Source organism: Macrotis lagotis, chromosome 7 (assembly GCF_037893015.1).
Source record: "Macrotis lagotis isolate mMagLag1 chromosome 7, bilby.v1.9.chrom.fasta, whole genome shotgun sequence".
NCBI lineage: Eukaryota > Metazoa > Chordata > Mammalia > Peramelemorphia > Peramelidae > Macrotis > Macrotis lagotis.
In genome coordinates this window covers 105,512,853-105,538,073 of record NC_133664.1, presented here as the reverse complement: position 1 = coordinate 105,538,073, position 25,221 = coordinate 105,512,853, and the positions used below count along the sequence as shown (strand labels likewise).

At 41.8% G+C, this 25,221-nt stretch overlaps 2 protein-coding genes and 1 long non-coding RNA gene across 5 annotated transcripts in view; 2 read left to right on the top strand and 1 right to left on the bottom strand.

Moving 5' to 3' along the window:
- Window positions 1-4,500, top strand: part of LOC141492837 (ephrin type-B receptor 6-like) — a 27,177-nt gene extending 22,677 nt beyond the window's left edge. The window contains 6 exon segments of the mRNA XM_074193529.1: window positions 125-372; window positions 619-813; window positions 1,115-1,264; window positions 1,814-2,007; window positions 2,161-2,316; window positions 2,541-4,500. Coding sequence (XP_074049630.1) covers window positions 125-372; window positions 619-813; window positions 1,115-1,264; window positions 1,814-2,007; window positions 2,161-2,316; window positions 2,541-2,649 — 1,052 coding nt within the window. The 3' untranslated portion in view covers window positions 2,650-4,500.
- Window positions 2,930-25,221, bottom strand: LOC141492838 (transient receptor potential cation channel subfamily V member 6-like). 3 transcript variants are annotated; one of them, XM_074193530.1, is made up of 15 exons: window positions 25,094-25,221; window positions 10,596-10,693; window positions 10,291-10,413; window positions 9,600-9,737; window positions 8,980-9,078; window positions 8,652-8,827; window positions 8,212-8,358; window positions 7,891-8,103; window positions 7,208-7,297; window positions 7,020-7,096; window positions 6,546-6,711; window positions 6,224-6,290; window positions 5,437-5,705; window positions 4,155-4,261; window positions 2,930-3,762 (listed from the first exon to the last, which is right to left on the bottom strand). In XM_074193530.1, the coding sequence occupies exons 1-15, from the start codon at window positions 25,219-25,221 to the stop codon at window positions 3,477-3,479; spliced, it is 2,184 nt and encodes a 727-aa protein (XP_074049631.1). In that variant the 3' UTR covers window positions 2,930-3,476. The 3 variants fall into 3 exon arrangements, with proteins under 3 accessions (XP_074049631.1, XP_074049632.1, XP_074049633.1); XM_074193531.1 differs by having other exon boundaries at window positions 7,208-7,294; XM_074193532.1 differs by lacking the exons at window positions 2,930-3,762; window positions 4,155-4,261 and having other exon boundaries at window positions 5,204-5,705.
- On the top strand, window positions 4,642-9,106 carry LOC141492840 (uncharacterized). The gene is made up of 3 exons (XR_012470061.1): window positions 4,642-5,764; window positions 7,878-8,404; window positions 8,916-9,106. It is a non-coding gene; the product is annotated as an uncharacterized LOC141492840 (long non-coding RNA).

The following is a 25,221-nucleotide window of genomic DNA, read 5'->3' as shown; positions in this document are numbered from 1 at the left end:
TGTTACCAAGCCCTTCTTCTAATATGATTAAACACCCAATGATTGTCTTTCTAAAGTCATTCCTTATCTTTTTCCCCCATGCAAATCTGGTACAACCTAACTTACTTGCTCATTTTCCACTCAGGCTCCTTTGGTGAGGTGTGCAGAGGCTGGCTGCAGCCCCGAGGACGACGGGAGCAGGCTGTTGCCATTCATACTCTATGGGCCAGTGGAGTAGAAAGCCAGCGTGGTGCCTTCCTGGGCAGGGCTGCAGTACTGGGCCAGTTCCATCATCCTAATGTCCTTCGTCTTGAGGGTGTAGTTACCAAGAGTCAACCACTCATGGTGCTAACTGAACTTATGGAAAATGGCCCACTGGACAGTTTTCTCAGGGTCAGTAGAATCTAGAGGGAAGGAAGAAGGGCCTTGGGGACTAGGATGGGTAGGTCCCCCAATTGTCGTGGGAGAGATAATTACAACTTTTTGGCTACTTCTCCCCCTCTCTCCTTGGTTTCTGAATTGCCTATCTCCTGTAGGCAGTTTTCTAATCTCAACCCCTAATATCATCAGACTTCTGGGTTAGTAGCTTTTTATTTCTTTCCTCTGCCCTATAGCTGACCTCTGCTCTTTACTCTTTAGCAACAAGAGGGCCAGTTCAGTAATCTGCAGCTTGTGGCTATGCAGCGGGGAGTGGCGGCAGCCATGCAGTACCTGTCTAGTTGTGGCTTTGTACACAGGGCTTTGACGGCCCATAGTGTACTGGTCAATGGCCACCTGGTGTGCAAAGTGGCCCACCTTAGTCATGGCCACAACTATCTGAGTCACAGCAGCCAGGTAAGAGATCATATCCTCAGGAAACCATCATTTTAAAGATGGGTCAGCAGTCGATGAACAGAAATTGGGAAAAGTTTACCATCCGGTGTGTTGAGGGTCTCTTGGGTTCATAAGGATTGAGTGATACATATGGCCACCAAGGGTGGAAGAAGATGGGAGCTAGCATTGAGGAATGATACTGGGAGATTTGGGGAGGGATAATAAAAAATCCTTGGAAGGTATAACTGAGTAAAGACCCAAGAACCAAGGACACTAATTGAAGATTTCCAAAATTCCAGTGTCTCCCTCTATTTCCCTCCAGGGTTCACAACCTCCACTCCGCTGGGCAGCTCCTGAGGTCCTAACTCATGGAAATTTCACAACAGCCAGTGATGTCTGGAGTTTTGGGATCCTAATGTGGGAAGTGATGAGTTATGGGGAGCGCCCATACTGGGACATGAATGACCAAGAGGTGAGAATGCCTACTCTGCTCCTGCTTGGGGGTTTATCTCTGAATATCTTAACTCCCTCCCATCCCCTCTAATCTGGTAGCCACCCCACCCCACCTAGCTTCTACTCTCTAATCCAAAGATTTCATATACCCATTTCTATATAAGCCTGATGTTATTTTTCTGTCCTTAATTCACTATCACCCAGTTTCATGTGGATTGACTGAAGTTGAAATTCTTAGCCTGGAGAAGAGAATGTATGGGAGATAGCAAAGCTATCTTGAAGAATTTAAAGAACTTACCAGTGGGGGGGGGGGGGGGAGACCTTAGAACTGTTCTGTTTGCCTCCAGATGAGAGAATTGTGAGGAATGGGAAATTGTAGAGACAAATGTATGTTTGATAGAAGGTAGTGGGTTTCCCCAAATTGTAGGTCTTGACATAGAGGCTAGTGTTAATGAGGCTATGGAGAGAATTTCTATTCAGATGTGGCTTTACTATGTGCATTCTCAAGTTCTGCCTCACAAGATTCCAATATTCTTTGATTCTCTGACATTCTATAATTTTTCTCCAGGTACTGAATGCTATAGAACAGGAGTTCCGGCTTCCTCCACCCCCAGGCTGCCCTGATGGACTGCACCTGCTGATGCTAGATACCTGGCAACAAGATTCTGCCCAGAGGCCTCACTTTGACCAGCTGGTGGCTGCCTTGGACAAGATGATCCGCAAGCCCGAGATGCTACAGGCTGGCGGAGTCCATAGGGGAAGGTCTGGGGAAGCTAGAGAGGGCTAGGGAGAACCAAGAAATAGAAATGGGTTACCAGTGGGAGAGGCAGAAACTCTGGGTAAATCATGGTATGGAAGTTGCTTATGAACTTTGAGCCTGAAGCCCTTGAACAGCCTAATCCCTTCTCCCACTAGACCATCACAGATCCTATTGAGTCCTGTGACCTTGGACTTCTCCTCACTGCAAACACCTCAGGCCTGGCTGGCCGCCATCGGAATGGAGTGCTATCAGGACAGCTTCTCCAAAGTTGGGCTCTGTAGCTTCAATGAAGTTGCTCAGCTTGGCCTTGAGTAAGCAGAATTGGGTAGGGAATATAGTCACCAAGAAGGGATTTGGGGAAGAAAGGGTTAAGTGTCAGGGCTACACATTTCTCATTCAACAGAGTATCTGGTCTACTCCCTCCCCTAGAATCCCTACTTTCCCAGGAAAAAGCAGCAGAAATAGGCATCTATAGCTCGAGGGAGGCAGGTAGAGAGGATATGTCCCGCATCACCCCCATTCCTCCTTTTCCCAGGGATATGCCTGCCTTAGGCATCACTCTGGCTGGACACCAGAAGAAACTCCTCCATAACATCGATCTGCTTCAGCAGCATCTGAGCCAGCCAGGCCTAGTGGAAGTCTGAGCCCTGGGCAGAAAACAGTTGTGGCTACACAGCCATTAAAGGATCCCAAACGGTGTGAGCCTTGATTTCAGGCGGAAGGACCTATTCCCTCCTCACTTCGCCATCCATGTCTCATTCTTTGGACTCTTTCCTCCATAATGGTTCTCTCACTGCCATATTAAAGGGGAAAAATGGGATTTTGCCATCATGGAGGTCTGATGAGGTCTAATGTAAGTAAGAAACTAGGAGACTAGAGAAAGGTTAAAGGGACTAGAAATATTTTTGGAGAAAGTCAACACGGAACACTTTTTAGAGATTAGGGCGCCGATTTTTTTGGAAGAAATAATGCCTTAGCAGGGTAGGTGTCTGTGTACCAGCCATAACACCCAAGTCTTTTTTTTTTTTGTTTTCCTTGTTCACTTAATTGCACAACATTTACTTCTCATATCCTACAATTACCCAGCTTAGCAAGGGAAAGCCCATCCCAGATAAGGGATGAGGGGTACCTGAGAAGGGTGGAGAGAGGATGCTCAGCAGAACATCCTTAAAGTGCTTTGTTCTGGCAGTGTATTCAGCTGCTTGGTCTTGAGGAGAGGGAAAGTTTGCCACAGTGACTGGACATTTGGGGGATTGGGGGTAGTGAAAGGAAGGAATGGATATACAGTTTAAATCACCAGATGCCCAGTGAGACCTGGATGAGTTGGAATCTGGATCCTTCTGAGCCTAAACACCCTAAAAAGCATTCTCTCTGGCTCAATCCAAACTCCCTCAAAAGGACGAAAACCATGGCCTCCTTTCATTAGCACTGAGCAAAGGGGGTAGACTCATTGGGCTCCCATGGAAGACATTCAGACTTGATACACTCTTCCCTCCTCATCTTCCAGGCCCCTGTTGATCTCCCCTTTTAGGTTTAACCCCAGAGTCCCCCGGCGAAGTCTCTCCCAGTTGGCACTGCTTCGAGTTGTACTTCGGGAAATGGAAGGGTTGGGTGTTGTTAGTTGGTGATGACCACAAGAAAGGGTCAAGTCCATTTTGCTCAGTGAGTCTTTCTCTAAATCATCATTCCCCAAAGAACTGAAGGCATGGGCATATCGATGTATTCGTTGTCGACTTGGGTCTTGTCGATCCTCCAATCTATGGAGAGGATGGAAGAGACATCTAAGGTTTGAATCAAACACTTACTGACCAGTGGTCTGTCCTCAAGTTTGTGCCAGAGTTAAACACATAGTTTATTGGCTATAGAAAAGGAGTGAACTCTAGGATTCAGGCCCTCAAAAGAAGGGGGGGGGGGAATCCTATGTCTCAGGAAACCCAAGAATGAGGAAAAAACACAAAATCCCTGTTTTTAGCAGTGACCACACCCTTTTTGTGGGAGGTTGGGGGGATGGCTTTCCAAATAGATGCTTTTAGAAAATTCTGTTATCCAAAACACTTAACCCTCTATAGACCCAAGGAGCTGGATAGAGAGAAGGACCCACAAAAGTATTGACATTCCTACAGGCACATGCTCATACACTTCAACTCACCGAAGATACCAGCGGTCTCCCAGCCCATAATCTCGACCGCAGATTCCATATCGAGGCCAAAGACATCTGGGCAGCTTTCTCTCCAACATCACTGTGGTGGCTACAATCTGGAATGGGGGTGGGGGGAAGGAAGGATTACTGTCAAAAGGGTTGAGAGGAATGCTAGTATAGAGAAAAAGATGGAAGACAAGAAATAGAAAGAACAATAGCTAGAAATAAGCAACCTTTTTAAGTGCAATAAGGAAAAATTGGGCATCATTCATGTTGGTAAGAATTCACCATCACTTAATACCATTCCATCCCAATTCAGAATCCAGAAATGAATTCTTATAATATCACCCAGCTATTACTTCTAATTGGATGACATGGGGGTTACTGCAAAGCAGGGCACTTTGCATACATTATCTAATATATTCCAACCACAGCTCTTTGAATTAGTTAAAGGCATTTTAACTCCTATTTTATCAAGGCAGACATGAGGCTGAAACTGAATTCAGAACTCTAACCCACATCTTTTGGCCAGTAGCCTTCCCTAAAATTTGTGCCAGAGTTAAACACATAGTTTATTGGCTATGAAAAAGAATTCATGGACCTCAAAAAAAGGAAAAAGTACCATTTTTCAGGCAAAAATCAAGAATTGGAGAAACAGAATGAAAAACAAAACCCCTCTTCTTAGCAGTGATCAAATCCTTTTTGTGAGAGGTCCAAGGAATGCCTTTCTAACTAGATGCTCTTTTAGAAAATTTTGTTATCTAAGACCTTAACCCTCTATCTAGACTTAAGGAGCTGGATAGAGAGAAGAAATCTTCTGCTCTTGCAAATTGATGCAGGAGAGAAGGCTGATTTTAGAATTCACAAGACCTGAGGTTAAAGTCTGGCTTTACTATTTACTAGCTGGATAACCTTGGACAAGGTCCCTAGACCTCTGTTTTCTTGGCTCTAAAATTAAAGGATCAGACTAGATAGCCTCTAAAACCCTAAATCATCTTTAAATCTATGACCAGAAGACTTCCAAGGTCCCTTCTAATTCTCTGTTCCAAATTGTCTTTTACAGGAAAACCCTCTAAAATGGAAAGGAAATAGAAAAATACTTCCTAGGAAATCATATTATCCCTTTCCCAAGGGTCTGAACCTATACCCAAATGTGCTGGTGGTTAGAATGAAGTTCGTATATCGTGCAGGTTTAGAGGAGGAAAGGGGCAACTAGGAAATGATTAAGGTGCCTGAGGTCAAAAAAGTCTAGATAGAAGGGGACAGACACATCTTCTACAAAGGAGCTCACCTGAGCCCTCCAGAGCTCATCTCTCTCATGGGCCACTCGCCAGTGGGTATCACCCATCATAGCAATGAGCAGGTTGAGCATGAGCAACGTGGCAATAATAGCAAAGGCAGCATATGTGATGCCATACATGAAGGGCAGGTCTACATCATAGTTGGCAGGACCATCGATGATTGTGAGGAACAGCTCGAAGGTGCTGAACAATGCCATAGGGTAGTCAGAGAAATGGCCCAGTTCATCTGGGTCTTCCGTCTGGAAGATGATATAGAACGCTGCTCCGCCCAGGAAGAAGAGACAACTAGATTCAAGCAATCATCAACCAATTTCCTAGGTGACCCTTGCCAGTCATATTTCAATTTTAGGCCTTTAACTCTTTATCTCTGATTATATTAACTTTCCATAAGATGGCAACCCTGCCCAACATCCCTATCCTTCCTTATCTCCCTGTGCATTTTATTCTTATTCCAATCTTTCTAACCTACTGGTATCTAATTGATCTCACCTTTTGTTTCATTATCTTTCTAACTCTCATGGTCTTAGGATCAAAACTATGCTCTCCTCACTGAGTCAGTCTTTTTGGATTCTTCCCTTTCCATCATTTTTCCTTTTATCCCATTCTTACTTAAAATTACCCTGATTCTACTATTGCCTATTATCGTTGACCCCTAGAGTCTCTCTCTCTCTCTCTCTCTTCTCTCTCTCTCTCTCTCTCCTCTCTCTCTCCTCTCTCTCTCTCTCTCTCTCTCTCTCTCTCCTTTTTCCCAATTCCTGAAATAAGTAGAGATATTACCAGAAGCAAATCCCAGGATAACCACAGCCATCAGCCAGCAGAAACGCAACAGATCCCCAAAAATCATCTGCAGGGGGCAGAGAATGGAAGGGAAGGATGAGACAATTTCTCCTTTCCTAATTATTCCTGATTAACTACCCCCTTCCTCCAATAACATGACAGGGCAGCACCAAATTTATCTGTCACCTGCATGAAATTCTAATTTATATAGTAGATGCTGAAACCAACCTCCTCAAATTCTCCCCTTTTCTGAGATAGCCAGATGTGATAGGGGAGAAAGGAGATGCTGTCCAGCCCAGGAGTTGGAGGGAGGAACACTGACCTTTTGGATCATGATGGTGAAAGGGCCCAGCATCTGGAATCCTCGTGCGAAGTACATAACATTGCACCAGCCAAGCACAAGGGCAAAAGACATAGGTACCACCTCCCCAGATGTGCTGGTGAACCGCATCACCATGGTTACTAGCACCATACAAGCATAGGTGATACTTGGATAGGAGGAGAAAAGAAAACAGTACACGTGTGAAGAGATGGTTGTACCAGGCCTCGGCTGTAATGTGTGTGTGTGTATGTGTGTTCACATATGATCATATACACATAATCACATACACACAATACACATGTTTTCAAATTCAGGCACCTATATTTCATCAATACAAACAGATAGATTCTCTGAAGATGGGACTCCTGGACTTGGGGAGTAGTTAAAGCCCAAAGGTCATTTTTGGGAGGGAGGGCTTGGTGGAGAAGGGGAAGTTGAAATTAGGGTGCTGGAGAGATTCCTGTGGTCACTTACATGATGGCATGAAATGGCCCTCCAAGAATAGTTTGTCCAAAGTACCGAGCAATCCCAACTCGGAAGATGTCTGGAATCTGAGTATGTGAATGAATTAAAAGAAGAAACAGAAAACAGGGATAAGGGATGTACAAATGATATAGAACTCTTGATAGGAGACCAACTCCAATCATCCCCTCCCATCTCACTTCAAGAAGTAGGATGGCCACAGCTCCAATGACAGAAACCAGCTCCCCCACCATTCGGATACTGTCCTCCCGGGTCATGTAAGACTCCTGCTAAGAAAAACAGAAGTTTAAGGAAAATGGAATGTGCATGCATGTGTATATTATACATATGTATACACATATAGAATATCAGAATTAGCAAGGGTTTTGTGGTCCACCTAGCATATAATTTAATTTACCTCTGCAAAAGAATCCTCTCTACATCAATCCCCAACAAACAGTTATCCAATTTAACTGAAGACTCTTAAGAATAGAGCCCTATCTACCCATTCAATAATATTCTGTAGACCTAGCTAGTCTCTCTATTATACTCTGGAGACCTATTTACCCATTCTAATATATTCTGAAATAGCCATAATCAATAGGAAGTTCCCAAACCAGCCTCTCAACTCTGTCCTATCTTTCCCATGCTTGGTTCAATACTTTTATCTTATTTATTAAATAGTACTCCAAGGAGTGTGTATATATGTACCTTAGAAATTGTATATACATTTGCTATACAAATTTGTTATACAAGTTATATTTGTTATACAAGTTTGCCTGTGCATGTGGAAATATAAGCACATATAATCTTTTATCTGGGAGAAGGGAGAGCCAGTGATGTATCATCCTTTGATTCTCTGTTCTCCAGAGGCAATCATCACCTGCAGGAGCTTTTGTTGGAGAAGTGTAATGTCCCGCAGGCTGGTGCGATTGGTGTTCCGTGGCTTGAGAGGCCGGTAGACACAGCACATGGTGAAGCAGATCATGTAAAGGACATAGATGGCACCCAGCACACAAAAGTATGGTCTCCCAAACCTTCTCCACTTGAGGCTCACCAGCTCCTTCACAGGGGTCAGGTCTAGGATCTGACGGGCCTACAAGGAAGGAGAATGGAAAACTGGGTGTGTGTATGGGGACATGTGAACATAGAGATACTCTTTCATGTCTCCTTTCCTTTCCTCCCCTCTGGACTACCACTATACCTCTCTCTTCTTGGTTGTGACAATGAGTTCAAGCAATGATTGCTCATCTCCCCAGGAGTCAATCTCTGTAAGATCATACAGAGTGGAAGTCAATGGTCCATAGGTCCACTGGACATGCTTCCTTTTTTGCAGCAGGTGCTGGAATATCTAAAGGACAGGGGATAAGAATCACTGAGTCAAAGAACTCCTGAAGGTCAGCCTGTCCATCCTTGACATCCCCAAAATGGTCATAACTTCCCAAACTTTGAGATGGGCAACAAAGAAACAGGGTGGAAAACAGGAAAGAGAAAAGGAATGAATTGAGGAAGAAATTTAAATTTAGGCTTACAGCTAAAATCTATATTCCATAACTATTTTTCTCTTGATAAGCATCAAGGGGTTGTTCTTGCCCATGTAGGCACAGGTTTGGGGCCCTGATTTTGAGGGGGAGCATCTCTTACCACAGTGTTCCCCTCGACACCAGCCAGCTTGAAGGGAGTGAGGCCTTGGTGGTTAGGGATGAGGTCTAAGGACTTCATGTGACCACTCCGCTCATCATAAGCTAGCAAAGCATTATACATCTGGCAGGCAAACATTTTGTTGGGCTGGAATACTAGGATGTGAAGCACTGTATTTCCTGGAGAGAGGATATGATATGGGGGGGCGTGTCTTAAAAGCCACTGACCTCTTGTTAATCCATTCCTCTTTGTCCCATGTGGTTTCAGTTGTGTCCCAGTTCTAACACGGCCTTCAAAATCCCACCACCTCTTTGCTTATGCCAGTTCTTACCCAAGGAGTCCTGGGCCCGGATGTCAGCTCCAAATTCAATAAGTAGCTGAACAATTTCTTCATTGCCCACACAGGCAGCAAAGGACAAAGGGTGCTCTCCTGGGCAGAAGAGGATCACCACAGTAGAGATTAGGGATGGGAATGATCACAGGCATCTAATTGCTTTATTTCCATTATTAAAATTTGAAAAATAGGGAATCTCTCTTCCATCAGACAAGTACTTCCCAGAAAGAAAAACTCCTTCCTTTTTACAAATGAAGTTCAGGACTCTTGTACAAAAGTGCAGAAATTATGGCAATGATTGGCTAATAGTGGGAGATTAGAATTGGTGGAAGGGGGGAAGGGAAATGGAATTACATAAAGGACAAGGGAGATAACAGTACATGGGTAGAGAGAATGCAGAGGAAATAAAGGGCTCTTCCAAGGAATCTATGGATCCATGAAGACTGACCCAAGGCTTGACCTTCCCCAAGCAAATGAAATTAACCTCCTTCATAGCATTTTTCCTTCCCGACCTTCTTTGTACTTCTCCTTCATCCTTGCTTGCATCCTTTCCATTGCCTTCCCTGTCCACCCCCATCCCTGTTCACCTCCTTCACCACCCTGGTTTTCACTCTCACCAAAGTAGATGAGGTTGTGAGGGTTCTGGCGAAAGGCCATCCCAGTGGCTCGGGCAGAGACGCTGGCACCGCAGGTAAGTAGAATTCGCACCAAGTTCACATTCTGGTTCACTATCGCTATGTGAAGCGCAGTTTGGCCTGCACCCCCCCACACACACAAGGAGATCATCTTAGATATGGGAACTGACCTCCATGTTACCCTCCCAGATAAGGAAAATTTTCTCAAGAAATGCAGAAAAAAAAAATATTTCTTCCCAAATCATCCCCCCCCCTTTTTGAACCTCAGACAAGGGGCACTGAGTCTCAGCAAGGAAGGCTTAGCAAAAAGGAGAAGCAAAGGATGTGTTAGGGAATAATGTACTAAGGAAAGAAAATTAACTGACACCACCCCATCTTCTCCCTCTAAGAGACTCTAAGGTCTCCAAGTAACCTAACCTAGTCCCTTCCCTAGCCCCTTTTCTTTCCCTTTTCCTACCTGATCCCCAGCCCCTTGACTTTTCAGAGGAACACAATTAGGAGAGATAGCACCTTCATTACTGGATAAGGGCATTGGAAGGGAGAACAAAGTTTAGACACTTCAAGAGGAAATCACTGGGTTCTAATGGAATGGGGAGGCATGACAATGGTCATAGTATGTATAGCTCCAGATTCTTGATTGTCCCCCCTCCTCATTTACCCCATGCCCTCTCACCTTCATATAACTCAGATGTCATAGGTTCAATCACCAGGTCAGGTGCAACTTCTATCAATAACTTGGCTGCCTCCAAATTGTCATAGAGGGCAGCAACATGTAATGCTGTCTCCCCAAGGGCTCCTGAGGTTGGAGAAGAGAAGTAGTGTCATAACTACCTCAGGACCTTTATGTTAGCACATAAGATTGGGGTTACTGAGTCAATAAGTTCAAGTTAAGATTCATTAAAGGGAAGTCAGGGAGAAAGGGTTGTTCTGGGTGGGCAGGGGAAGATCAAGGTCAGTGAAGGGCAACCAGTTCCTCACCTCTCTGGTATATATCACAGACTTCATACTTGAGAAGCTTGGTCAGTGCTCGAATATCATTCTCCTTGGCAGCTAAGAGCAGTGGAGACTCCCAGATCCTATAGGAATGGCCATTTAGAAAGATGAGACTAAGATTCAGTGAAGGAAGAAGTCTGGGTATGACTTTAATATGACTAGACTACATATATATAATATATATAAAATATATGTAAAATACATACACATATATATATATATATATATATATATATATATATATATATATATATCAGTTGTCCTAGGATCCCCAACATCATTCAATGAGGGAAGAGGGCAAACTTCTATGAAGCAAGTTATCCAATGAGTCAATATAGTCAGCTTGTCTTTACCACTTATCTAAGGAGTAAGGTAGTCAAAACTTTATGTCTTCTATCATTTTGAACTAACATGGCAAAGGAATTATTCCAAATTCATGTTCACTTATAAATCTGCCTTGTTAGATGAATTGTGTCTCAAAACTAATTTTTTCCTTTACCATAAAGATGCAACTAGTGGCATCATAGAGCATTGAACTTGTACTCAGGAAGACCTAAGTTCAAATTTGATCTTAGCCATTCATTTACTAACTGTATCATCTGGCCAAGTCCCCTAACCTCAGTTTCTCCAGTTGTGAAATAGAAATGATAGTATCTACCTCTTGAAGTATTATGAGAATAAAATGAGATATGTGCAAAGCACTTTGCAACCTTAACAAGCTACTTAAATGCTTGCTAGGATGATGAAGATGATTATAATGATTATGGATAGAGTGCAGTGGATAGAGTGACAGGCCTGAAGTCAGGATGACTAATCTATCTGAATTCAAATTTAGCCTCAGACACTTACTAGCTGTGTGACCCTGGGCAAGTCACTTAATCCTATTTACCTCAGTCTACACATCTATAAAATGAGCCAGAGAAGGAAATGGCAAACCATTCCCATATCTTTTCCAAGAAAACCCCAAACAGAATCAAAAAGAATGAGACACAGCTGAACAACCAAGCAACAATCACAGAGGTTAGACACTATCTTATGTATGTTCATAGGCTATCATTGGCCAAATCTGCAAGTTGGGTGAAACTAAAAAACAGGGTTTCTTAGCTCCACTTTACTGAACCTTCTTGTTTGTCTTCCTCTTCAAACATTGATCCTTTACATGCTCTCCTTAGAGGCTAGGGTAGCAAACGTATGAAGGAAAGAGAATAATGGAAGGGGTGGGGAGAGAAGATCATATGGTCTTAAATTTAGAACTGGAAGGGATGTCAGAAGTCAACTGATCTCGATGTGGCAAACAAACTGTTTACAATACTCCCAGCTCTACTAGCATCAGGTGAAAATATCACTGGAAAATGTGTAGCAAAATAAAAAGTCAATAGAATACAAATAAAATAAGTATGTCATTTCTAAGCCGATCTGCACCTGCAGAGATCCTCATGTAATCTGAGTCCCCAGTTTAGTGATCCTGTATCTTTTGAGTTTGACACCATCGATAGACTGCAATTCTCTCATTTTATACATGTGGAAACTGAGACCAGGGCAGATCAACTTGCCTCACATCACAACATATAGAAAATGCAGAGCTGGGAATGGAATCCAGCTTCTCTGATCCCATATTTAGTGTTCTTTCTGCATCTTTTCTACTCAGGTATCACTTATTTCCATAGCAAGCCTTTGCTATTTTAATCTTTCACTAATTACCACCTTAGAATACCTTGTAAATCTTTATCTCTAGGAAACCTCTACCACACAATTTCTGTTTCTGCTTCAGGGCTACAGAAAGTGGTTAAGAGAAAGTCATGACCTCAATCTGATTTCAACTTTTATAAATTCACACTGTATCACCCCAGCTGCTCTGCAGCTCTTCAGAAAGCATTCAATTCTAATGTTACCCATCACCACACAAAAGGGTCCTAACCTTTTTTTCTCTTGGCCTTTCCCAATTGTCCTTACTATTGCCTAGACTTAAAGCAGATAAGCTCGTGGCAGCTAGATAGATCACAGGCTCCATAGGTGGCACAGTGAATAGAGTACTGGACCTGAAATAATCCTGGGCAATTCACTTAATGTCTGTCTGCCTCAGTTTCCTCAAATGTAATGTGGGGATAATAACAGCACCTACCTCACAGACTTGTTAGAAGAATTTTTTTATATAAAAAGAGCTTAGTAGTATCTGGCACATAGTAGATACTGTGAAAATTTCTATTCCCTTTCATATTTAAACAATTTTAGAAGCAGCTAGGTAGCATAGTAGATAAAACAATGGGACTGATATTAGGAAGAACTGAATTCAAACCCATACTCAAATACTTAATAGTTGTTTGACCCTGGGCAAGTCATTTTATCTCCTGTTTGCCTCAGTTTCCCATCTGTAAAATAGTGTAATAATAGAACCTACTGCACTCAGAAGGATATTATGAGAATCAAATGATAAACTATTTGTAAAGCTAGGCTTTTAAAAAAATTCTTTTTCCCTATGGGTCTCAAAATCTCTCTGCATTCATTCCTCAAAGTTTAATATCATCATCTTCTCTTTCGTTCTTTCCTCTGATCAGAGAAGGAAAAGAGGCTTGGCAAGCAGAGCAATCATCTTGAGCTGATAGCCTCAAAAACATAACCTTTCCCCCTTTCCCTTCCGGCTACTAAGTCACCAGAAAAACACACTTAGAAAAACAATCTTCAGTGCAATGAGTATTCACTGCAGGAATGAAAAATGTTTATGGGTAATAATATGGCCAGCCCAACTAAAGCATCAGGATACCCTAAAGGGCAACACACAATGGGGGGGGGGGAGTTTGCCATGCAAGTCATGTCCCCACCACCATCTTATTAATCATATCCACCCCTCTGACTCTGAAGAAGATAGCCCAGGACTCTGAAAGCAAAAGCCTTGAGAAAGATGATGCCTCCTGGAATCACTGAAGATACTTCCAACCCAGTCCCTGTGGTCCTTACTGAAGGAGTATGTCATTAGGGGAGGAAACTTCTCCTCTCACCAACACAGACCCTGACCAGTTGTTACTAATAAGGATATGCATATGGAAGTTATATAAGTAGCATCATCACCCAGAACACATTCTCACATTTATCCTGTTAGCCTTGACATCATTGCTGTGCAAAAAAAGGTTAGCTTTCCCCACCACTCCCTGAGCAGTTGCCACCACATACAAAAGGCAGGTCTGGCTGTGTGACAGTGGGGTTCATTGAAGAGTGGTAAATGAAAGGGGTCAACATTGCCTGGCAGCTTAGACCATCACAACTGCAACCATTTTGGCTACCATGTCTCCTCCAATTGTAATAAGGACAGTCTGGGTCCTTGAACCCAGAAGTCTTGGGAACAGCAAACCTTTCATGCCGGTGCTCTCAGACGTGACCCTGGAAGAGTGAAAGAATTCTCCAAAAGCGAATTCTTTTCACAGGCAACCCCTGTAGTAATACAGTCTGGCAATAGCTATCAAAAGGTTTACAGGCACCTGCACTGAATATTCAGGAAAACAAAGCTTTGCCACCAAGGTCCTTGGACCTGTCAGATAGTTCAACATCAGGAACTGAAAGGATTTTATCATTGAAAATGGCATTAAAGAATAGATATTAACGTTTGCTTTGTTTTGCTTTGCTCCTGAACTTATAGCTGAAATCTTACATTCATATGTGTGTGTTACACATATATATGCATGTGTGTGTGTGTGTGTGTGTATATATATATATATATGTATATATATGCATTGTCTCCCCCATAAGAATGTGAGCTCCATGAGAGCAAAGGATGTCTTAATTTACTATTTGTGACCCCCAGTGATTACCACAGTGCTCCACATATACTAAGCTCTTAATAAATGCTTTATCCATTAATTATTCATTCAATAACTATATTTAGGTACTCAGTTACAGATATACAAAGTATATTCACATTCAGATTTGCACCCATTAGTAGGTACTTCCTATAATTCTCCCAAATTCTAGATACCCCCGTCTATCCCTCTCCTAATCATTTTTAGATTGTACCTATTTTGTGTCCAAGGCTCATTTTTCTATTTCTAGAAAAGTCTAGAAAAAGACTTTGCCAAGTTCAAATCTGTATCTCCTGGTTCAGGCTAAACTTTCCTCTCCTAGGGAAGACTAAAAACTATTTCCTTGAATCCTATTCTTTTTATAAATTAAACTTTCTCTTTTCTCCAGATTATTTTCTTTCCAGTTCACCTCAGTCTAGTTTTTCTCTCTTCTGAGAAACTTGGTCTTTTCTACAGGAGTCAAGACTTTATTGATAGCTTATTACAGACAATTATTCATATGGATAAAGACATTGGTCCTCCTGATTTTGTGGCATATAAGGTAGTTATATACCTACCACAGTATAAACAGACCTGGCTCTGGAGTCAGAGGGCTGGATTCAAATCTCACCTTTGATGTTCACTGCTTCTCTGATTAACCATACCTAGTCAATTAACCTCCCTAGTTTTTCCAATTATAAAAGGAGAAAGTTGTACTAGTTCTCCTTTGAGGTTCCTTTTAAGGCTAGATCTGTGATCCTCATCTTTCTTTTAGAAAGATTTTTTTATTTATTTTGAGTTTTACAATTTTTCCCCTATTCTTGCTTCCCTCCCCCCACCCCCCACAGAAGGTAGTCTGTTAGTCTTTACATTGTTTCCCTGGTATACATTGATCTAATTTGAATGTGAGGAGAGAGAAATTATATCCTTAAGGAAGAAAATAAAGTATAAGAGATAGCAAAATTAAATAAGATAATGGCTTCCCCCCCCCCCAAATTGAAGGTAATAGTCTTTGGTCTTTGTTCAAACTCCACAATTCTTTTTTTTTAGGTTTTTTGCAAGGCAAATAGGGTTAAGTAGCTTGCCCCAGGCCACACAGCTAGGTAATTATTAAGTGTCTGAGACCGGATTTGAACCCAGGTACTCCTGACTCCAAGGCCAGTGCTTTATCCACTACGCCACCTAGCCACCCCTCCACAATTCTTTCTCTGGATACAGATGGTATTCTCCATCATAGATACCCCAAAATTGTCCCTGATTGTTGCACTGATGGAATGAGCAAGTCCATCAAAGTTGATCATCACCCCCATTGTTGCTGTTAGGGTGTACAGTGTTTTTCTGGTTCTGCTCATCTCACTCAGCATCAGTTCATACAAATCCTTCCATGGTTCCCTGAATTCCCATCCCTTCTGGTTTCTAATAGAACAATAGTGTTCCATCACATACATATACCACAGTTTGTTAAGCCATTCCCCAATTGAAGGGCATTTACTTAATTTCCATTTCTTTGCCACCACAAATAGGACTGCTATAATATTTTTGTACAAGTGATGTTTTTACCCTTTTTCATAATCTCTTCGGGGTATAGACCCAGTAGTGGTATTTCTGGATCAAAGGGTACTCTGATTACCTCACATTCAGGGTCATCTCCAGTCATCCTGATTCATATCTGACCATTGGACCTAAATAATTCTAGAGGAGAAAGTTACTTAGCACAGCACCCCCTCATTCCAATCCAGTTCACTTGTCATGGTATTATCTCCCTGATGTCATAGTCTTCTTCCAGAATGAAGGGAAAACATTATTATTCAATCCCTTCCCACACTAAATTTTCAGTGACCCTTTCATCCCAAGCTCCAGGTCCCCTGAACTAGGTTCTCTTTCCCCACATTCCCTCCCTCCTCCACTAATAATAATGGTTGTAAATTGGGAAGGGGCTTATATATAGCACATTTTTGTTGCCCTTTGGGCATAATTGTGACCTTCATCTTAAATCAATCACATTGTGATATGGGGAAAAGGGGAGTGATAATGAATTCTTGAAAAGATTCAGGTATGGTCCAGGAAAAAATGTCTCCAAATTTGACTGCCATTTAAAGCATCCTAAGGGCATCCTAAGGCCAATCTAGAGATAGGTCACCAAATTAATATTTTTCTTTCCTTTTTTTAAAATTTGACAATTCAATGAATATAATATACAAAAGAGTTAGGATTTTCAGAAAACAATGGGCAATAACTTAAAATACTGAAATAACAACATTATCTTAGTTATACCAGATACCTACAAAAGGGAAAAGAACAAAAAAGAGAGAGAAGAAACAACTTCAAAATTTCTATTTTCCTCATCTAACCATGGTATCATATCTAAAATCAAGTCTTAAATCTATCATAGTTCCTTCCTATTGCTTTCTGGGGATGGACATCATGGCATGATCTGTTCCCAATTGAGTATAGCTGCCATTCAGATTCCTTCTTTAGTTTATTCATTCAAGTTGTTTTCCCCACATTTCTGTCCCCTCCTTCTCTCAGGACAGAACAATGTAAAGAAGTATCATTGGAAAGAATAAAGAAAGATCTTAAGAGATCAGTTAGCCTAATTATTTTACATTTGAACTGGCTAGTTGCCCAATTAAAAGCAGATCTTTGACTAAAAATGTACACCTCCTATCTAGCCTAATGCTATTCTATTATGACCTGCTAGTCAGACACTACAGGAGCATGTGCTGTGTATGGATATCCAAAGGATCTAGTCATTTCTGTCATCTCTATCCAGGTCCTCTCCAGTTTCCCTGTCCCAGGATATATAAGCCCCTTCCCAATTTACAACCATTATTATTATTATTAGTGGAGGAGGGAGGGAATGTGGGGAAAGAGAACCTAGTTCAGGGGACCTGGAGCTTGGGATGAAAGGGTCACTGAAAATTTAGTGTGGGAAGGGATTGAATAATAATGTTTTCCCTTCATTCTGGAAGAAGACTATGACATCAGGGAGATAATACCATGACAAGTGAACTGGATTGGAATGAGGGGGTGCTGTGCTAAGTAACTTTCTCCTCTAGAATTATTTAGGTCCAATGGTCAGATATGAATCAGGATGACTGGAGATGACCCTGAATGTGAGGTAATCAGAGTTAAGTGACTTGCTCAAGGTCAACCAGTTTCTGAGTTGGGATTTGAACTCCCATCCTCCTGATTCCAAGGCCAGTATTCTATCCATTGGACCAATTAGTTGCCCTGCTAATGGTAGCTAGTCCAACTTCTTATTCTATCCCTAACAGGTGGTCTAGCCTCTGTTCAAACATGTCTGTTGACAGGGAAGTCACTGCTTCCCAAAAAGCCTGCTGCATTATCAGATAGCCTCTGACTTATTAGAGCTGCCTTATCCTGCCATGAAATTTGTCTCCCTTTCAATCACTTCCCTCTGAAGCTATATAGAATAAGTCTAATTCCTTTTCTAAATGGTGCTCTTTAAAATATCTGAAGGCTGTGATCATTTATCTCCCCCTCAATGTAAAATCATCTCCTTTCTTTTCCCCAAGTTATTCATCCCTACTCAACCTTCCCCATTCCTATCACTGTGTAGGAGTAATGTAGCTTATGATTACCTTCATGATGATGTTTGAGGGAGGAATGTTTCATAATTTGTCTCTGTATCTCCAGAACCTAATGGATGCTGAATCCATAGTTGTAGATTGGTTAATCATTCCATGTGTTTTCAAATAAATCACTTTTCTGGTCACCTTTCCCTTAATAATTGTCCCATATTCCTTTTAAAGTACACCATCACATACTGAATATAGTCTTCCAGATGCAGTCTGACTTGGGCAGAGTACAATGAAGTTTCCTTGTTCTGAGCACTATAGTTCTATTAACAGAGCCTACAATTGCAGTCGCTGTTTTTGGCAACCATATAACATGGTTGAGTCACATTGAGCTGGTTAAAAGTTGTTCTTGTGTAAGACTATAGTTTCGAGGGAAGAAGGAGTGAAAGAAAGTAAGATTGAAAATTTGGAATTTGGGAGCTTTAAAAGATTGGAACTAGAGGACACTGGAAGTGGAGGGGTGAGGCTAGGCAGTGTCACAGGAACAACAACCTATTTGAATGTGGCCTAACTCTCTTAAGATATGAATGAAATGAATTCATTGAATGAAGAGCAAGAAAAAATGCAGGGATAAGTATCAAAATAGTATTAGAGGCTCCTAAATTCTATTCTCCATTTAACCCCTGCTCCTTCTTGATTGGCCATATCTTGCTTTAGGAGACAATAGACTCCCAGAAGAGAATATCTCTCTACTCTTTCATGACCCATCTAATGGCTAGGGAGGGGTGGTATCAAATAAGTAAATGAATAAAGTAGTTTCTTTTTAAAAGAATGCAGAGGCAGGTTCAAAAATGGTTCTAAATGCTACTAACTTTTATTCCCTACTTTGCCCCAACTCTCTTGGAATGACAGAATATTTGCCTCCCTCCCTCTACCACTGCCTAGCCTTTCTTCTTGGTTGCCTTGAAGGACAGAGGAGGAGTAAGTATCCAATGTAAAGCGATTACAATTCTTAAAGACTTATGTGTTTTATAGATTATTATTCCCATTAACAGTGAAGCTAGGTGGAATTTCTCTTCTGGGAAACAGAATCAGTAATATTTCAAACCAACCAAAAGCCCTATCCATTTAGCTTCTTTCTGGTAAATCTGAAAAATCCCCAAAAGAAGGAAATTTAGGATGGTAACTAAGTTCCCTTCAGTGACCCAATAATCAGCTCCACAGGGATTCTGAAAATGACAAGGGTACTAACATTATGAAATTTATTTCATTCTATGAATTTTCATGGATGAAAGAAATATGAAAGCAGGAAAAAAAAACAGAACTGGATCTTGGAATGAGCTTATCTTAAATAAGTTGCAGTATAGTTCAGTAGAAAGAGTGTTGACTTTGTAATCGGAGGATCTGAATTCCAGTTCTAACTCTGACACTTATTGCCTTTATGACCATAGGCAAGTAACTTAACCTGTTGTTCCTTAGTTTCCTCATTCATAAAATGAGGGTGTTGACCAGATTATTTTTGCTAACCTTTATAGATAGACATCTAAGATCCTGTGTACAGAGCTCCCACCCTGCTCTCCCTGGAGCCTGTAGAATCATATTATCTGAGCACTAGAAACCTGTCTTAGAAATCACTCCCATCTCATCGCCTTCCCCAAAGTCCAGTTAAATTCAAACCAACAAATACCAAATAGTTATTAAACACTTATGTCCAAATTCACTATACTTAAGTGCTGGGGATACATAAAGCCAAACCATATTTACTACTCCTCAGGAAACTTTTTAGAAACTAGTAAGGAGTAAAGCTTACTATTATCTCCATAATGATGATAATAAATAAATCGCCTTCATATAATGCCTTTAGTGCCTTCCTTTAAATGACTCTGTGTGATTTATGGTAAAAATGTTATTAGTATCATTTTACAGACAAGGAAAAGGAGCCTGAGACAGATTGAATGATATGCCTGGGTCATACAATAAGCAAGCTACCCAGCCAGAACATGAATCCAGATATTCTGACTTTTAATAGCCGTGCACTTTCCACTTCACTATGTTGGGTAAGACATAGAATGTTCTTTAGTCCATTCTTGACCCTAATTAAACACCTTTATTTAATTAAACACTCTTTCCTTCTTCCTAAGAAATGGGAGTTTCATCTTCCATAAAACTGAGAAATCTTAATAAATTACTTCACGTCTTCTGTTCAAACTCGGGGGTCCTGTCCCTTAATCTCCTGGGGCTGTGAGACCTGGCACATGAACACCTGTGACCTCTTCCCTATGTTCCGCTTTGCTTTTTTCCATCTCAGTTCTTAGGAAAGTGTGATGTTCAGTGTCATTGTGTCCAACAGTGTAATGTGTTTATTCTGTTGCTTGGAGACAGGGCAGAATATAGACCCCCATCAATTGGGCCTAGGTAAACAGGACTTGTAATGTTAGTAGGTATATGTATGTGAGGAAGGAAGGGGTATATATGGTCTTTTAGTTCAAAGTATGGGCAGGGAATGATTAGAACACAAGAAGGTGGACTACTGGGGCCTCCAAATAGGGACTGAGATTATTATTAATAAATACTACACAATACATTATACATGTGATAGAATTAATATGATCAATAGCATTATTGATAAGACTTTATATTTACATAAAATTTAGCAGTTTAACTGTGCAATGATCAACTATGACTTAGTTCTTCTTAGCAATATAGTGATCCAAGACAATTCCAAAAGACCTGTGACAGAAAATGCTATCCACATCCAGAGAATGAACTATGGTGGCTAAATGCAGTTAATACTATTTTCATTTTTTATTTTTGTTTTTTGAAGTTTTCCCCTTTTGTTCTGTTTCTTTTACAACAGGACCAAGGTGGAAATATGTTTAACATGAATGCATATAGCCTATCTCAGATTGCTTGCCTATCTCAGATTGCTTGCCTTTCTGGGAAGGGGGGAAGAAAGGGAGAGAGAGAGAGGGAGAAAATTTGGAAATCAAAATTTTATTAAAAAATGAATGCTAAAAACTATCTTAACATGTAATTGGAAAAAATAAAATAAAATTTACTAAAAAGATAATTAACAATTTACCAAGTAATTTCATCTTCATTATCTCACTTGATATGATGGCTCTCTGATGTTGGTAGGGTACATATTATTCACCTCATTTTAAAGATAAGGAAACTGAGGCTTCCATAACTAAGTTTAAGGTCACATGGTGATCATGTAATTAGAACTGGAAAGTAACTTTATAGATCATCTATTCCAATTTCATCATTATACAGATAAAAAAACTGAAGTCCAGGGAGGTGCAATGATTTGCCTAAGGTCCCTAGTGGCAGACTTCAAGAAAGAACTGTTTCTAGCAGCCCATACTACTCTAGTAGTTTTGATTCTCACCTGACTGAGAACTTTTTGTTTGTTTTCTTGAGGAAGGAGCAGGGAGAGGTGTTGGGGGCAGAGTACCATCAACTTCAGCTTCCGTACAGACTGTTCTCAGAGATTAAGAAGGAAAAATGAAGAGCCATAGGTAAACAGCTTTTCCAGGACACTAGTATCTGAGACTGCATTCTGAACCTCAGCTCATTTTCCCAAGACATAGATAGAGACATTGAGACATTGTAAACATAAATCAAATACAGCGTCATCTGAATTGGGTGAGAAGACAACATACTGGGAATCACAGACCACCCCCCTATGGACTTAAACAGAAACATGCAAAAACATGCATGAGCCCATCCCCATTACTAGGCCACCAACAGAGAGAAGTTAAAGCAATGAACTGAAGTGACATCAATCCAGTAGGAAAAGGAAGTATCTAATCCAAGAGAATGTAGCACATTCATGTGGGGGAGAATCTCTGGTGTCCCTTGTAACTCTAATTCTATGCTCTTATGGATCATCAGGTGGAACAGGGAAGCTCAAAGAAGTGAAGAGATTTGTTCAAGGTGACCCAGCCAGATAAATTTGAATGTATACAAACATGTTATTAAGTGTAGATGCTATTCCCTGGCCCTACTCAATAAAGAGCTCACATGCATTCGATCTTTTGTTTCTGTTTATTTCAGCTATCCTTAATAAAGGACCCAGGAGGAGGGTAGAATCAGAAAAAATTATGGAGCTCAAATTGAATCCCACTAGACTAAAGGTAGCTGATGGGGCCAGAGTTAGTCTAGAAGGCTGATTTCCCATTCATTCAGCAAATGGGGGAAGACAACATAAAGAATATTGATTCAGAGGTCCTGGGTTCATATCCCACCTTTGGTTATTGATTATTCCCTGTGAGACCTTACACAAATCACAACTTCCCTAGGTCTCAGTTTCCTCATCTGTAACATGAAGTGATTAGATTAAATGACCTTGGAAGTCCCTTCTCACTCTGAATTTATATTCATATGAATATAGGTCATAATGAGAAGAAAGGGGCGATTAGGGGCGGCTAGGTGGCACAGTGGACAGAACATGGGTCCTGGAGTCAGGAGGACCTGAGTTCAAATCAGGCCTCAGACACTTAATAATTACCTAGCTGTGTGGTCTTGGGCAAGCCACTTAACCCCACTGCCTTGCAAAAAACTAAAAAAAAAGGGGGGGGGGCGATTGGGGAAATTAGGAAGAGAAGCTTAAATGAAATAAAATGAAGTCTTTCCTGCTCTACTAGAGATTTTTCCTACTTAGAATCTGTGTTTGAGATCCTAGCTCCTAGTTTCCAGTCTTAAATACTGGGATTCTGTTTCAGAGGTCCTTCCTAACATGTGTGAAGGATACAAAAATGTAAGCAGGGAAAAATACTTTGTAACAACCACAAATCATTATGGAAATGTTGATTATATATATTATATACTGATATATTAAGTAGTATTCCTTTATTTTGATAGATGAAGAAGGCACTATCAGTGTCCCATGATATAGTAACTAAAATAGAGGGATTAAAGTTTACAGTGCTAAGGTAGAAAGCCAACAAAAAGGGGAAATAGAAAAGGACATGAATGGTTGAAGTGGGTGTTCAGGTTGAAGAAAAGACTATCTCAGAAGGGGCAAAGTTGTGGTCTCAGAAGTTTTACCTATTACTCTCCTCCGGAGGCTCACTAAGGTTATTCAACAGGTAATGTGATTTTTAGATAGAAAAGGAGGCAGAGAAAGATCCAGTGAGTGTACCTTTCCTCAAAGTCTTCTCCATACCAGAATGGAGCTATAGAAGGAAATCAAGTGACAGGCTCTATATGCTTCAATTCTGGTCTCACACACTGCTTTCAACCAGAACTCAGGAAATTAAGGCTCCCCACTCTAAGCCCTTGGGACTTTCCGCTCCCATTCTTGGGGGGGGGGGGGAGTGTCACACCAGCTCATGGATAGACCATGGAACTAGTGATCACCTGTTCCCCAACAACAGCACCCCTGTGTCAACCCAAGATCTCATCCACAAAACATCTTCTCCCCCACCCACCCTTCCAGCCCAGGGGGAGAGATCTGGGTGGAGTGAGGTGAGAGAAGAGGAAGTACAAATAAAAAAAAGAAGGTAAGCCCACCCAACCCTACTATCTGGTGATTAACTAGGGAGAGGGGGATTCTGCTTCAATTGCCCAGTTTCCTTCCTGACTATGACAAGTTTGGAACTAAAGAGACACCCAGAGTCTAGGGGGAGGGGGAAGAGGAGTCAAATATTTCTATTATGAATAGAAACATTTTATGACTTCTTAGGGGTCTGGGGAAGTCCCTATCAAATAGGGAACGTGACTAACTCCTGTTGCCTGGTTGGGAGGAAGATTAGGGTGTAGGAAGGAGGTAGTAAGGCATTTGAAAGATCACTTCTTTGGAGTCCAATATCCCCTCCCTACACACACACACACACACACACACACACACACACACACACACACACACACACACTCACTCACAGAGAACCACTCCTCTCCTTTCCTTCCAGAGCAGGGAGTCCCAGAGGTCCCCAGAGGAGAGGGGGTGGTGGGTGGAAACAATGGTGGGAAAGCCTCAGGGATCTGCAAAAGGATCAAAGCTAACTGAAGGCAGACTCCAGACTGCCAGAAATTCTATCTGGGAGTATAAAGAATATAAAGAGAGCTGAGAATAATAGTAGTTTACAACTAGGAAGTGATTTCATATTAATTTTTTTTCATTTGTTCTCAACAATCCCTAGAGTTAGGGTACTGAAAATATTTTTTCCCATTTTATAAATAAGGAAACAAGCGACTGAGGGACATAAAGTGAATCACCCTTGGTCACACAGCCAGTAAATAGAAAGGACTTGGACCTAGGTCTTCTGAACACATAAGTCGGTTTTATTTCTAGTTCAAAAATTTGTTTAAAAGCACCTACTATGTGCAAGGATATACACACAAACCTAAAGTAGCTTGGTTTCTGTCCTCAAGAAGCTCTTCAGGAGACAGCTCAAGCTCCTTTACACCATTCAATTCCACTTAACACATATTTGTCTAACTTGCAAGGTGCCAGCAAGTGCCAAGCAGAGGAGATCCAGAAAGAAGCCAGACAGTCCCTGCCCTCAAGGAATTTACAGTCTAAGAGGCAGACCACATGCAAACAAATATCTACAAAGCTAGCAACAGAGGGAAGTGGGAAATAATGAAAAGAGGGAAAGCACTTGAATTATGGGGGTTAAAGAAAGTATCCGGGAGGTAGGATTTTTTTTGGGGGGGGAGCTCTGGGAGGAAGAGCGGGAAGTCGCTGGTCGGGAGCAGAGAAGGGAGATAGTTCCAGGAATGGGGGAGAGCCCGTCCGGTGGCCCTCCAGGGCAGCTGGGAGTCTTGGCCCTCTATAATGATCAGAGGCTGGGACTGTGGTTATCCATCGCAAGCCTCCCCTCCCTCCCTCCCCACCTCTGACCAGAGCATCTTGTCTCCCCTGAGCAGAATGTTCCTAGTCCGAGGTCGGAGGAGATGCCTTCGGGATGCAGCCCGAGTCTTATCCAATCGGCGGGGCGGTTTCTACTCCACCTGGACTTCCAAGAGACTGACTTTTCGGGAAACTTTGGAGCTTCCTTGCCGCCCCCTCAAAAATAAATACTCCTTCCAAGAACTGAACTGAAAATCGCGGTTCGGGGCCGGCTCCAAAGCAAGCTCATCAGTTTGGGCATCGAGAGGGTGGCGGCTGAGGAAGACAGAGAGCAGCAGTGGCGGGGGCCCGCGGGGGCCGAGCGTCACCTACCTCTTCTGCTGCAGCAGGTTCAGCTCATCCAGGCGCCGGTCCCACGCTTCCCGTCCCTGGAGGTACTGGCAGATCTTGCCCCACAGGCTGGGGAGCAGTCCTAGCTCCTTGGGGAGGGGCACCCCCAT